We start from the raw sequence: 16,039 nt of genomic DNA, 5'->3' as shown, positions 1-16,039 counted from the left end.
GACAATCCCTGGTCAATACCTAACTACCTAGGAAATCAAATTTAAATGAAGTAAAATATTTAAAAGGTACCTGATAGGATGGATATAATCTGGATGATTTTTGCCTAAACTTATTTACTGCTCCTCAGTATAGTACAGTGAATCCAGATATTATGTTCCAAAGATGCAATGACTTCTTTTCCTTGATCAGTGAAGAATAAAATATAATTTGTACTTCCTGAAAGTAACTTTATCTTTTTATCCAAAGAACTTCTTTTATATCTGCTTTTGTCTTTTGTTTTGAATATAAAATTTATAGGCTTACAAACTTTTACAATGACTCCTTTTCAGCAAGTTTAAATTGCAGCTGAAGAAAATGAAAACAAGTCTGCACGAGCCAAAATAGGACCTTGATTACATCCCACCTGAATATAGAGACCATATGAAGAACAGATTCAACACTGAATATCAATGACTGAAAACCAGATGAGTTGCAGGATAACATCAAGGACATCAAACATGAAGAAAGCCAACGGTCATTAAAAAGACAAGAAAGGAAGACCAAAATGGATGTCAGAAGAGATTCTGAAGCTTGCCCTTGAATGGAGAGTAGCTAAAGCAAATGGAAGAAATGACAAGATGAAAGAGCTGAACAGAAGAATTCAAAGAGCAGCTTGACAAGACAAAGTCAACTATTATAATGTGCAAAGACCTGGAGTTAGAAAACCATAAAGGAAGAACACACTCAGCATTTCTCAAACTTAAAGAACTGAAGAAAAATTTAAGCCTCAAATTGCAATATTGAAGGATTATATGGGCAGAATATTAAATGATTCAGGAAGCATCAAAAGAAGATGGAAGGCATATACGGAGTCACTGTATGAAAAACAACTGGTTGATATTCAACTATTTCAAGAGGTAGAATATCAAGCTGTACTGAAAGAACAGGCAAAAACCAAGGCTCCAGTAATTGACAGAATACCCATTGAGATGTTTCAACAAATGGATGCAGCTCTGGATATGGAAGACAAAAGAAGAGCTGATGCTTTTGAACTATGGTGTTGGCAAAGAATGCTGCAAATACCATGGACTGCCAGAAGAATGAACGAATGTGTCCTGGAGGAAGTGCAGCCAGAATGCTCCCGGAAGTGAGAAGGGCCAGACTTGGTCTCACCTACTTTGCTTCTGTTGTCAGAAGGGACCAGTCCTTGGTGAAGGATATCATGCTTGGTAAAGTAGAGGGTCAGCAAAAAAGGGGAAAACTCTCAACAAAATGGACTGACACAGTGGCTGCAATGATGGGCTTAAATATAGCCAGCTTGTGAGGATGGTACATGACCAAGTAGTGTTTCATTCTGTTGTACACAAGCAAGGTCGTTATGAGACAGAGCCAACTAGACAGCACCTAATGACAACATTTCAGCTTGTACTTCATCAGGAAGCATATGAGAAGGTAGTTTTATTTTATAGGTTAACTATTTTAAATTCATTGTTGGACAAGTTAGTAGTTGTGGGCAATTTTCTTATAGAGAGCAATTCTAAACACATGAATAGATGCTTGCTTGCTGTATCAATAGGTTATACTTTCTGACTGCCTCCCTATATTTGCGGGTCACATGCTACTTTATGGTGCATGATCCTCAGACAACAGACCACAAAGAATTTCTGGAAAAACACAAGATTATAGCATCAGATTGGTCGAGGAAAAAAGAGGCCAACATATTTTATTGGCTAAGTTTTTAATAAAATTGTTAACTGTCTACAGTAGTCCTTTCATGTTTTCTTACTAGAGTGGAATGTGGATTTTAGGATTTGGTTGCAGGGGGCATTTAACGAAAGTCATATCCTTTTAAATAAGTACAACAATTCAATGAAGATTAGGTCTCAGTTGATAATAGCCTGCAGTTTCAAGACAATTCTTTCATTTATTTTTCAACTGCAAAGAAATAGACTTAAACAGGAAGTAAAATATACATTAGTTCATTATCTACATATTCTTCATCTTGGCCATGAGGTCTTCCAAGCTTTCACCAGAATCTTCCACTGTTATCTCATGTACAGAATCTTCTTGCTATAAACAGATGAGAGAAATAGAGTGAAGTAACTATAAAATTCTTGTTGCTTAGGAATATATATAGCCAGTAAGCTTTAACCATGTTCAACAGATTTATACAAGTTTATAAAGCAGATATTCTTAATATGCCTTCTAATCTTGAGAAAGACAAAGTCTTTCTATAATATTTCTTTCATATAATACTTCCCCCCAAGTATTGATTTACAAGGCAGTGATTTCAGTATTTGTGAGATTTCTACTGAAGATGTATCTTTAAATGTGGTGTGGTTAAAATTATCAATATACAAAACTATCTTCATTTAAACAAAGTCTGTTATACTTACTCCATTAATGAATAAACAAAACTGTTTGGCATCTATGTTTTCAAATAGTTTAAAATTTCCTGTGTACATCTCCATATTAACACTAAACACCTCTCTCTTTCTCACATGTTAATGCCTGTGGTATAAAATATCTAAAACAGGAACTACTATATTGATTTAAAAAATAGGATGAAGATGAAAGAAGAAAATAGATACTTGCTCTCATATATTTACTTATGAATAAATCAGGTTTTAGAAATACCTTTGTTGGAATTGTATATGCCACTGTAATTCCATCAGGTAAGTCAGGAACTGGACCTGAAGAATTTTTCAGTTCCTCTTCTGAAACCTCTGATACCAACTCAATACCTGTAGAATTAAATTTGATCCTGTAACAGTTTTTAAGGAACTTAACTTAAAAAGCAATAACTATTCAAAATGTATAAAAGATTATTACAATTCTATTCACACTCCCTGCTATAAAAAATTTTGTTTTATGATGCCATTTTAATTCATAAAAGAATTCCTACCCCATTCATTATCTTCATGTATTATCTCTTCCTCTTTTTGAACAACCTCCTGTTTGGGCAGTGCTGCTACCTTTTTCTGTGGAAAAAAAAACAGGATCCCAATGTTTTTACTTACTCTCAATTCTCCAAATAGGCTTTTTATCTTTCCAGAATCAAGAAAGGGCTTTGAACATGTATTTATTCTCATACTTAAAAAATTTAAAAATCTAGAATCCATTTCTTATATTCTAAATCTAAATCACTGTTTCTGTTTTCTAAGTTATTGTCCTATACAATATGATGCTTCAGACATTCTGAGAGACTGACATACATAATACCTTATATTCTTCCTGCTGGTTTCTGCAATTTCTATCATCACACTGAGGATTTGGCTTCATGGACATGGTAGGAAAAAAATCCTGCATTGCATTGTATCCAAGGTAAAAACTAACAGTACCAAAATTTAACAGAAACCTGGAAAAACAATAAAGAAATAAAACCATAAGAGTACTAGAAGAAAGTAACTGAATTTTTAAAAGATGATTTTAGAGTAGGGAAGATTTTTGTAGGATACAACCCTGAAAAAAATTTTCTGTTTTGTTTACAGGCCTGGCTTAGTAGATAACCTGAATATTTATTGAATGAAGGAAGGAAATAAAAGATTATTTCATCAACTGTAGAACACACTATTATTTTATGAACCATTAAGAAAGATGAAAATGCTGCCAATTAAACTGTAACTTGTCAACAACTTTAAGAGGCATCCTGATTTTAGAGAGGTTAAAATGTAGGCAAAGTGTGCCTTAAGAATTCTTGAAATATAGTACAAAATAACTTACAATACAATGCACAATCTTAAATGAGCAGCTCAGTGAATTTTATCACAAGTTTTCACTCATGTAACCACCACCAGGATCAAGATCTATGACTTCCCCAGTATCCCATAAGGCTACCTGTGCCTACTCCCAGTCAAATCTTACTCCTAAAAGCACTCTACACACTCTATTTACATACACACTCTATGTAAAGCAAAAGTCATGTACAAAAGATCAATGACAAAAGGAAAAATACTCACAAATGCACATTCTTAATATACAATAAGGGCTTATTAATCACTAGGACCAAAAACTGAGCAAAGGACATGAACAGATGATTCACAGAAAAATAGGTGCTTAACCTCACAATAAATGAATTACCCATTTCCCACCTACCTGATTGATAAAGATTGAAAATACCCAATGTTAACAAAGATGTAGGGGAAACAGGTACACCTACACTGTGGTGGAAATATATCTCTCTTTTGCAGGAGAAATGTGGCAACAACTATCAAGATAAATACTGCATAAACTTTGAAATTCCACTTCTAAAAGTTCATACTTTACAAAAATCCAGTATACAAAAACTTCTGAAATATGTTGTCCACAGCATTGCTGGTAATACCAAAAAACTCTTAAGTAGCCTAAGGGTCCATCAGTAGAGGGCTGGTTAAATACAACACACCCTTAATAATACTTGGTAGCCATACTTTCTCTCCTCTTTTTTTGTACCATATTATAAAATGTTTAGTTAGGACCTACTGAAGTAAGTATAGACTATTTGCTCATATATGAAGTCTTAGGCTCTTGGCATGAGAGTTCTTAGGTATGCTTTTTAGAATTTTATCCTGGAAGTTGATACTTCTCCTTGATATCAGGGTGCCTGCTTGTAACATGGGCCAGTTTGTTCTTATAATATTGGAGGCCTAGAAAACAGATAACTAAGCTTATTAAAGTGAGCGACAAAATGGCCTGAGGTAGGGAACACCTAAAGAGGCTTTGCCTTTAATAAAGTGATTATCAGTTGGCACATAAATACTCAGACATTGATTTTAGCTGTAAGTAAACTTTTTTCCTTCTTTTTACTTATAGTTTAGATAGATATTACTGCTGGATATCTGGTTGTAGATAGCAGAGGTATTGCCTAACTAGTGTTTATCACGTTCAGATTGTTTTCCTGACTCATGGTGATACAGTGTGTGCAAAAGTAGAACTGCTTTTGGAAGCAGACTGCCAGGCCATGAGACAAAATCGACAACAACTAACAATAACAACAATTAAGATAATTTTCAGTAAGAATTCAGTCAAGATAGTGGAAGCAAATGCTTTTATAACTAAATCTCTACCCTTTGGTTGAACATGCAGAGATTTAAATCATTTGATTAATGTTTCATAAGGAAATACACCAGTACTACTGTACAATTTTGACTCACAGCAACCCTGAAGAAGTGCCCGGTAGAGTTTCTATGGCTATAAACCTTTACATATGCAGACTGCCACATCTTTCTGCCTTAGCGGCTGGTGGATCTGAGTTGCCAATCTTTCGGTTAGCAACTGAGCACTTAAGCAGTGTGCCACCAGATCTCCTTATAGGATCCCCATGAGTTGTAATCAACTCAATGGCAATGGGTTTATTGTACCATTTAACAACAGCTATTCCAAATGCACAGAGAACTGAAAGTTCATGTATGTGTGTATAAATTATATGTGTTTGTATATATTACATAATTTATGTATTTATATATGAATTTATATATATACACACAGGAGCTCTGGTGGCATAGTAGCTAAAGCACTTGACTGCTAACCACAAGGCTGGCAGCTCAAATGCACCAGCAACTCCTCGGAAGGAAGGTTGGGCTTCCATAGTGATACTGCCTCAGAAACCCAAGGAGGGGTGGCTATGAGTCAAGTCTGACTTGATGGCACACAACAAAAACATATATACATACATGATTATATATGTATTACATATATATATACACACACAGATGATTATATATATTACATATATATACACACATATATAATATACCAAACTAAAAAACTAAACTCACTGCTGTCAAGTGGATTCAGACTCACAACAACCCTATAGAACATACTAGAACTACCCCATAGGGTTTCCAAGGTTGTAATCTTTACAGAAACAGCCTGCTGTATCTTTCTCCCACAGAGCAGCTAGTGGGCTTGAACTGCTGACCTTTCAGTTAGCAGCTGAGCATTTTAACCAATGCACCACCAGGACTCCTTCATATAACATCCATACCTAATACAAAAAATAATAAATATGTAAAACTAAATTAAATACTTAGCTGGTAATTTCAATTTTTTAAATTATTCATGAAACCCAAACCAAACATATTTAAATCAAAAGCAGAGAAAACAACTCAGAAAGTTAGCCTTCACTTACTTTAACACATTTTGTACCAAGATTCCAGCAACCACTCCCATAGTGGTAGGAAGACTAGCTGCACAAACACCTTCTCGTTTCAGAGTCTTTTCATCAATATTTGCAGCAACTACAAGTGGTGGAGCACACTGTGAAAAAGGAATAAAAGAAAACACATTTCAAAAGGAGGACGTAAAATAGTACAAGATGTTCCAAATAATATCATCCCATCATATTCAAATTGTGTTTTTTCTTTGAATTGTAACACATTTTCAATGCCTCTAATTACCCTACTGAGGAGCCCTAGTGGTGCAGTGGTTACGCACTTGACTGTTAACTGAAAGGTCAACAGCTCAAACCCACCAGCTGTTCCTGCAAGAAAGATGTGGCAGTCTGCTTCTGTGAAGATTGAAAAAGAAAAACCTCACTGCCATGGAGTTGTTTCCGACTCATAGCGACCCCCATTGGGTTTCTGAGGCTGTAAATCTTTACGGAAGTAGATTACCCAGTCCTCCCTCCATGCAGCAGCTGGTGGGTTTGACCTTCTGGTTAGCAGTCACATGCCTTAGCCACCAGAGCTCCTAACCCTACAGGACAGTTCTATTTTGTCCTATAGAATCATTAAGGGTCAGAATTGGCTTGGTGACAACAGGTTTAAGAACTCTAGTACTGATAGGTACTCATGTAACCATCATGAGTATATAAATATTTATAAATCTGCCAACCTTATATATTGTCATGGGTATATTCCCTTTTGGTTGGCAGTATAACAATTTATATATAAACAATATATACAAGTATTGATTTGGGTGAAGGGAAAGGCAATATACCAAAAGCGGGTGACCAACACAATAAGGAAAAGGAAGACACAGGGAGGTGCACAAGAGGTCCAGACAACAAGGATAAACCCTTTTACATACACAATGCTGATAATTTTCAGTAAGAGTTCAATCAAGATAGTGAAAGCAAGTGCCTTCATAATTAAATCTCTACCCTTTGGTCAAACATGCAGAGATTGGAATCATTTGATTAATGTTCATAAGGAAATACACCAGTACTATTGTACAATTTTGACTCACAGCAACCCTGTAGGACAGAAAGAAGTGCCCCCGTGGAGTTTCTGCGGCTATAAATCTTTACATCAGCAGATAAATGATAACAAATATTAATCTATAGATAAATAGATGGGTAGACAGGCTGAATGATCAGGTATATCTAGGCAAAAGGAAATATACCCATGACCATATATAAGGTTGGCAGATGATATTTCTATATACGTATTTGTAACTGCTGTAAGAATGTCCATATATATAAGAGAGCTAACAAGGAGCAAAGTTATGATAATTTCTTAGCCACAGCCAGCCACCCTGAGGGAGTAAGCAGTTGGACCTGTGGTCTCGGGACCATGGTTGCAGGGGACATCAAGCTCAATCGGCATAACATACTACACTAAAACATTTTCTACATCCTACTTTGGTGAGTAGCAACCGGGGTCTTAAAAGTTCACAAGTGGCCCTCTAGATGCAGCAATGGGTCTCTTCTTGCCCAGAGCAAAGAAAAGTGATGAAAACCAAAGACATATGGAAATAGTCCAAGGGACTAGTAAACCATGCAAACCTCAGCCTATAAGACCACAAGATCAGAAAAACTAGATGGTGCGAGGCTACTACTATCAACCACTCAAAAAGGGATCAATCAGGGCAGGAAACCCTGAATAGAGTGGGAGAACAATGTAGAACAAAACTCAAAATCATAAAAAAAGACCAGATTTACTGGTCTGATAGGGCCTGGTGAGACCCCCAAGACTATGGCCCCTAGTGACCCTTCAGGTCTGGAAATGGACTAACTCCTGTGGCTTCTAGTCAAATAACAGATAGGCATACAGGGTGAACATTTATATCAGGTAGCTACACTCCTTAGAGCAATCAATCATGGGAGAACAGAAGAGCAGTCAGTGTTTGCACCGGGAGACAGCTCAAGGGGCAGGAATGCATAGGAAAGAGGGACACAAAGAAGAGATAACTACAGGAATGAAGTGGGAAGAGAGCTGGTGCAATGTGGGGAATTGCAATGAATGGCATGAAACAAAATGTGTATGAACTGCTGTATGGAAAATGAATTTGCTCTGTAAATTTTCACCCAAATCACAATTTAAAAAAAAAGTACTTAAGTTAGAAGAGCAGAAAAAAAAAAAGAACTCTAGTACCTAAGAGTGAAAAACAACCCAATATGAATAATGCGTACCGCAAAACAAGCAGATTCTCCAGGAATTATGAGCTGTATGTGTCCTGAAACTGCATTTTCACTGACTCCAGATTCCATCCATGTTTGTCCAAGTTCATTACAAGCCTTAGTACAAATAGGTCAAAATACAAAGAAGAACATAAAAGAGCAAGAAGTAACTTAACACAAATTCATTTGATGAAAAATTGTCATTTAATTGAATGTTGTTGTTATGTGCCATCAAATCTGACCCGACTCATAGCAACCCCTCCTTGGGTTTCCAAAGCGGTATCACTATGGAAGTAGATTGCCCAACCTTCCTTCCAAGGAGTGGTTGGTGGGTTTGAACTTCCAGCCTTCTGGTTAGCAGTCAGGTGTTAGGCACTACGCTACCAGAGCTCCTAAATGAATCATAATTTACTGAATTTTTGTTAAGTAAAAATTTATTTTTCTAAAATAATTTCAGCAACCAAAACACTAAAAAGCAAAATGTCATTGGAAAAGTTAAAAACACAATGTAGTTCCCAAGAACAAAAATCAATTTTAGTTTTGAGAAACCATACTTATACCTAAAAATAAAGTAACAAAAGTTGAAACTAATGCTGATCAAGAATAAGATAGTTTTATAAAATGTGAATATTTAAAAAACTGCGTATCAGAATTATTTTGCTATTTTATAATTTCCTCTACAGGGAGTCCCTGAGTGGTGCAAACAGTTAACACTCAGTCGCTAACTGAAAAGTTGGCAGTTTCAGTCCACCCACGGGCACTTCAGAAAAAGACTGAGTGATCTACTTCTGAAAAATCAGCCACTGAGAACTGTACAGAGCACAACTCTACTGAGCACAAAGGGTCACTGGGACTCAGAACTGGTTTTATCAGCATAAGAGATTAAGATACAATATAATATATGTCATACCAGCAAAGCTAAATTCAAAAGTCGGCTAAGAGAAGATTGAAAATGCGCATTATAAAAGGTTTAAAATCAGAACTATTTTTAGGATAGGGACCATATATTGATAGAATGTACATGAAAATAGACAAATCCATGAGTATAACATCTGACACAACAGGAATACTCACTGTATTTATTGCCATTCGAGCTTCAAAATTGTCCACGCAGCTAAGAACTAGGTCAACAGGCTTTCCCTCTTCTAACCCACCATTACTAGACAAACAAAATAAATTTTATTAAAAAAAAAATCAAGACAGAAAATGCATTCTATCAGACTCTGTTTAATATGAATAAATATTTAGCATATTTGTATTGAGTAATAACTATGAATACAACATAAATATTGTAGTACTTCTTATACAAGAAGTACAAGGGTGAAAGGAGTTAAAAGGAGTTAAAATCTGTTCACTAAAGTTACCATTACTCGGTCATCTTTCACAGACTTCTGATCATGCTTCAATACAAATGTGAGTGTAGTAAAAACTCATTGATTCCTCAAAAACTTAAATTACCATGTGATCCTGTAATCCCACTCCTAGGTCTGTACTCATAAGAACTGAAAGCAAGACTTCAAACAGATACTTACACACCAGTGTTCACTGCAGCACTATTCACAATAGCCAAAAAGTGGAAACAACCTCAATGTCTATCAATCAATAAATGGAACAATAAAATGTGGTATACATATACAATGGACTATTACTCAGCCATAAGGGGAAATGAAGTCCTGATACATGCTACAACATAGATGGACCCTGAAAACATGCTAAGTGAAATAAGTCAGCCACAAAAGGACAAATAGATGATCCCAGTTGTATGAAATATCTACAATAGGCAAATGTATAGACACCAAAGTTCATTAGTAGTTCCCAGGAGTAGAAAGGGAGCAGGCAAAAGGGAATTACTGCTGAAGAACACTGAGTTTCTGTTAAAGGTGATGGAAAAGTTTGGAAACTGAAAGTGGTGATGTTTCACATGATGAACATAATTATCTTACTAGATTATATATGCAAAAAATGTTAAAATGGCAAAAATAATATTTTTCAAAAAGCTACCTGAATGTAATTCATTATATCTACCACGCTGCAAAAACTGGTTTCATATAGAAATATAATATAGGATACAGATTTTTAATTGAGGATCCTTTGTTATATCATTATAATTTACAAGGGTTTTTTTTTTTTGTCCTTTTAAAAAACAATATACACTTTTTACTGAACTTCTAATACTAGACAAATGACACAAAAATTACTATTTTTTGATACAGAATAATATATATCAATCCACCAACCCACTGAATTAATCATCAGATCTTCTAGCAATAATTGTTTAATTGAGCTGGACATGGTACAAAAATTCAAAAATTAATATTTTACCTAATTCTGTTCATGAAATGTTGGAAGTTTTCCACTGTGGTGATGTTATAGTTGTGTACTTCAAAAACAACATCAGGATTAATGTTCCTAAGAGGCAAATGGGAATAATTACAAAAACTTCTAGTAAGAATGGAACAGTAAGAGAAAGCAGGAAGGAAAAAAGAATTGAAAAAGCCAAAGAACAATTAATAAGTTAAAGTGGGGAATTCAAACTATTCAATGAAAATCCAAAGTTGTCTTCTACTTTTGTCCCACTTCAAGGAGTATGCTCAAAAGCAAGTAGTGTATAGACTGACATAAGGATGATAAAGACATTCCCATCCCAATTTGGGTCTATTTACATGCTGGGATATAATAAGCCTTTACCACTTCTGGTAGCTACAGGGCAGCCTGAGAGAGAGCTTCTTTGTTCTTCATTCAATTCAGTGCAAGGATACCTGGGGTCACAAAGAAATTTCCTAGCTCAGGGGCTGGCCCATGTGCCAAATCTGATCTGCCACCTGCCTTTGTATGGCCTGCAACCTAAGAACGGTGTTTATGTTTTTAAACAGTTGAAAAGAAATTCAAACAAAGAGAAATATTTCATGTTAATGTGAAAAGTATATGAAATTCTGATTTCTGAGTCCATAAGTAAAATGTTATTGGAACATAGCCACATTACTTCATTTATGTATTTTCTACAGCTGCTTTCATACTACAATGGCATAGTTGAATAAGTGATACAGAGCCCATATGGCCCCTAAATCCTAAAATATTTACTATCTAAATAAAGTTTGCCAACCCACATAAGTAAGAGTATTCTTCATATACTCAAACCTAAATTTCTATAGAGAAAAATTCAGGTCTATTTACATATTAGGTTAATTCATGCCCAAATACACCAAAATTTCACTTAATAAAGCCTTTAATAGCTATTCCACTTACCTCAAAGTATGTTCTGCTGCTTGAACTTTACTTAACCCTGCTTGATGAGGCTGGAAGAAAAGTCTATTCATATTGGCCAGTTCCACCTTGTCATAATCAAAAAGCAGCAACTAAAATGAAAACAGTAATAGTGGTATTCTGATTAAAAAACCTACCCAAAACAAAGAAACTAAAAATAACAAAGAATAAACTAGCAGACTTAACATTTGGGTTTAACAGTTTGCTAATTCTAAGATTAACTCTAAAATAGTAGGTAACATATAACCAAACCAAATCCACTGCTGTTGAGTTGGATCCAACTCATAGCAACCCCTCCTTAGGTTTCCGAGGAGGTTCTACAGAAGTAGATTGCCCAATCTTCCTTCCGAGGAGTGGCTAGTGGGTTTAGATAGCCAGCCTTTTGGTTAGCAATCAAATGTCTTGGGCACTATGCCACCAGAGCTCCTAGGTAACATATATTAACTCATTAAATGCTCATAATAACATGATGTAAGTACAAATACACCATTAATAATCCCCTTTTTAGAAATGAGGCAACTAAGGCACTTGTCCAAAGGTTACTAAGCTGATATGTAGTGAAAATGGGATCCAAATTCAGGCATTCTCAACCCCAATGTCTGCACCCTATCACAACACTGCTATGAATGATTCATTGAGAAATGAATCTTCATTCAATTTCATTCCAATTTTTAATAATTGTGCCAAAATCCTCTTCTATTCAAAGTTTCAAACATTATGCTAAAAGCCAGGAACCCAACAGAGAAATACAATCTTTAAGTAAGATAAAGACAAATGCCATCACTTAAAAGTATAGTATAACCTGACTTTTATGGATATTTATTTATAGCAATAAATGCATACATTGAAAAAGAAGAAAGGAACAAAAATCAGTGTTTTAATCCTACAATTCAAAGAAAAAGAAAAGGAACACCAAAAGAAGTCCACAGTCATGAGAAAAAAAATGGAAATAATAAAGAACAGGGCAGAAACAAATGAAATAGAAAACAGAAAGCCAATAAAAAGAATCAACAAGACTAGAAATTGGTTCTTTGAGATCAAAAAAATTGACAAACTACTGGCCAAAGAGACAAAGAAAATAAGAAGATGGCGCAAATTACCAAAATAAGAAATGAAATGTAGGATAGTACAAAAGAACCAACTGGAATAAAAAGGATCATAATAATTATGAAAACTGTACTCTAACAAATTTGAAAACCTAGAATAAACAGATAAATTTCTAGAAATGCACTACCTACCTAAACAACCCTAAATAGACCCATAACTAAAGACAAAATAGAAGACGTCATTAAAAAAAAAAAAACCCTCCCAACAACAAAAAAATAGCCCCAGCCCGGAAGGCTTCACTGAAGAGTTCTACCAAACATTCAGAGAAATGTTGACACCAATTCTACTCAAAATATTTCAGAGCACAGAAAAGGAAATAATACTCTCCGATTCATTCTAAGAAGCCAATATAACCCTGACAACAAAGCCAACCAAAATCAAACCAAACCAGCTGCCACTGAGTCAAATCCAACTCACAGCAACTCCATAGGATTTCCAAGGCTATAAATCTTTATGGAAGTAATTGCTCCATCTTTCTCCCACAGCAGTTCGTGGGTTTGAACCGCCAACCTTCTGATTAGCAGCCAAATGCCTTACCCATCGCACCACCAGAGCTGCTTCATACCAAAGCTAAGCAAAGATAATACAAAAAAAAAAGAAAATTACAAACCAATATCCCTTATGATGATTCTCACTGCCGTTAAGTCAGATCCAATTCACAGCAACCCCGCCTTGGGTTTCTGAGGCAGTTATCACAACAGAAGTAGATGGCCCAACGTTCCTTCCGAGGAGTGGCTGGTGGGTTGAATTGCCAGCCTTGTGGCAGCCTTAGGTACTGCACTACCAGAGCTCCTTGTTGTTTGCCGTCGAGTCAGCCCCGACTCATAGTGAGCCCTCCTTGGGTTTCCGAGGCAGTATCACTACGGAAGTAGATTGCCCAACCTTCCTTCTGAGGAGTGGCTGGTGGGTTTGAACCGCCAGCCTTCTGGTGAGCAGTTAAGTGCCTTAGCCACTATGCTACCAGAGCTCCAGAGCTCCTAGGCACAAAAATTCTCAACTGAATCCTAGCCAACAGAATTCAACAGCACATCAGAAAAAAATTATATATCACGATCAGGTGGTATACACACCAGGAATGAAACATCAGAAAATCAGTCCGATAATTTACCACAAAAATAAAACAAAGGAAAAGAATCATGATCCTCTCAAATGATGCAGAAAAGCCATCTGATAAAATCCAACACCTTTACCGGATAAAACTCTCAGCAAAATAGGAATAGAAGGAAAATTCCTCCACTAAATTAAGGGTATATTTACAAAATTAACTTTGGTTTTAACAGCCAGTGGAGAGAGATTCAAAGTATCCCCCTTGAGCATAGGAATGAGACAAGGATGCCCATTATCATCACTCTTATTCTATATTGTAATGGAAGTCCTAGACAGAGCAATAAGGTAAGAAATGGAAGTAAACAGCATCCAAACTGATAAGGAAGAAGTAACACTATCTCTATTTGCAGTGACATGATCCCACACATAGAAAATCCCAGATGTTCCACAAGAAAGTTACTGGAACTAACAGAAGGGTTCAGCAAAGTGGCAGGGTACAAGATCAACGAACAAAAATCACCTGGATTCCTCTAACTTACAAAGAGAACTCCAAAAAGGAAATAAAGTAAACAACAACATTTACATTTACAAGGATAAAATACCTAAGAATAAATCTAACTAGGAATTGTAAAAGACTTATAGAAGGAAAGCTACAAAATACTACTGAAAGAGACCTACATAAATGGAAAAACACACCATGATCATGGATTGTAAGACTTAACACTGTGAAAATGTCAGTACTACCCAAAGTGATCTACAGACATAATTCAACACCAGTTCAAATTCCAAAAACATTCTGTAACAAAATGGAAAGGAAGGAGACCCTGAACAGCTAAAGCATTATTGAAAAACAACAAAGTATGAGGCTTAACACTTCTTGATCTCAGAACTTACTATACAGCCATGGTAATCAAAACAGCCTGGTACTGGTACAATGGCAGACACATATACCAGGGGAACAGGATTAAGAACCTAGAAGTAAATCCACCCACCTAAGGGTAATGGATCTTTGACAAAGGATCTAAGTCCATTCAATGAGGAAGAGATAGCTTCTTTAACAAATGATGCAGAAACTGTAACTGGATATTCTTTTTTTTTTTTTTTCCCAGCACTGCTGTGAATATGTGCTTGTGGGTTTTTTTGTTTCTGTTTTAATTTTTATTGTGATTGGCGTAAAAGTTTACAGAGCAAATTCATTTTACATACAGCAGTTCATATATATTTTGTTTCATGACATTGACTACAATTCCCCACAATGTAACAGCTCTCTTCCCACTTCCTCCCTCTAGTTACCTCTTCCCTGTGTCCCTCTTTCCTATGCATTCCTGCCCCCTGATCTATCTCCCTGTGCAAACTCTGCCCTTCTGTTCTCCCATGGTTGATTGTTCTAAGGAGTGTATCTACCTGATCAATGTTCACCCTATATGCCTGTCTATTGTTTGGCTGGAAGCAACAGGAGTGAGTTCACTTCCAGACCTAAAGGATAACTAGGGACCATAGTCTTAGGGGTCTCACCAGGCTCTATCAGGCCAGTAAACTTGGTCCTTTTTTATGATTTTGAGTTTTGTTTCACATTATTCTTCCACTCTATCTAGGTTCTCCTGCACTGATCCCTTTCCGAGTAGTTGACAGTGGTAGCCAGGCACCATCCAGTTCCTCTGGTCTCATGGTCATATAGGCTAAAGTCTGTATTGTCTACTAGTCCCGTGGACTAATTGTTTCCATGTATCTTTGGGAAAACCTAACTGGATATCCATTTGTAGAAAAACAAAACAGGACCCATACCTCATACCACACATAAAAACTAACTCAAAATGGATCAAAGACCTAAATGTTAAACCTAAAACTACAAAGTTCCTGGAATATAACACAGGGACAAAGCTAAGGGTCCTAATTTATGGCACAAATACACTACCAAACATAATAAAAATGCATAAACAACAGAAGATAAACTAGATAACTGGGACCTCCTAAAAATGAAACATTATACTCATCAAAAGACATAGTACTAAGAGTAGAAACCAAGAGACTGGGGGAAAAAAAAATTGGCAATAGCATATCCTACTTTTTCACATGTAATGTGCCTACATAAATAATGTGTTCATGTAAATAACACAGACATGCATATAAAGCACGTAGAGTGCATCAGACACCAGTGTGCGAGGGGGTTGTGTGGTTTACAAAAATCTTATAATGCATGCTTTATTTGCATAAAAATACTGTATCTGACAAGGGTCTAATCTCTAAAATATATAGAAAATGTCAATACCTCAACAGCAGAAAGACAAACAGTCCAATCAAAAAACAGGTAAAGAACACGA

The 16,039-nt window shown here is 36.0% G+C and overlaps 1 protein-coding gene across 1 annotated transcript in view; it reads right to left on the bottom strand.

Annotated features, from left to right (window-relative positions):
* Positions 1–1,966: 1,966 nt before the first annotated feature.
* The window catches only part of UBA5 (ubiquitin like modifier activating enzyme 5), a 28,259-nt gene continuing 14,186 nt past the window's right edge, over positions 1,967–16,039 (bottom strand). Inside the window, exons 4-12 of the mRNA XM_007936940.2 lie at positions 11,547–11,656; positions 10,623–10,709; positions 9,375–9,459; positions 8,313–8,417; positions 6,090–6,217; positions 3,203–3,338; positions 2,886–2,961; positions 2,618–2,724; positions 1,967–2,050 (exon numbers count right to left, since the gene is read on the bottom strand). Coding sequence (XP_007935131.1) covers positions 1,967–2,050; positions 2,618–2,724; positions 2,886–2,961; positions 3,203–3,338; positions 6,090–6,217; positions 8,313–8,417; positions 9,375–9,459; positions 10,623–10,709; positions 11,547–11,656 — 918 coding nt within the window. The remainder of the gene's footprint in view (positions 2,051–2,617; positions 2,725–2,885; positions 2,962–3,202; positions 3,339–6,089; positions 6,218–8,312; positions 8,418–9,374; positions 9,460–10,622; positions 10,710–11,546; positions 11,657–16,039) is intronic.

The sequence above is a fragment of the Orycteropus afer genome, unplaced genomic scaffold, assembly GCF_000298275.1.
Source record: "Orycteropus afer afer isolate SDZICR_OR568_19922 unplaced genomic scaffold, OryAfe1.0 scaffold00003, whole genome shotgun sequence".
NCBI classification, from domain to species: Eukaryota; Metazoa; Chordata; class Mammalia; order Tubulidentata; family Orycteropodidae; genus Orycteropus; species Orycteropus afer.
The sequence above is the reverse complement of the archived record's forward strand: the minus strand, read 5'-3'. Positions and strand labels throughout refer to the sequence as shown.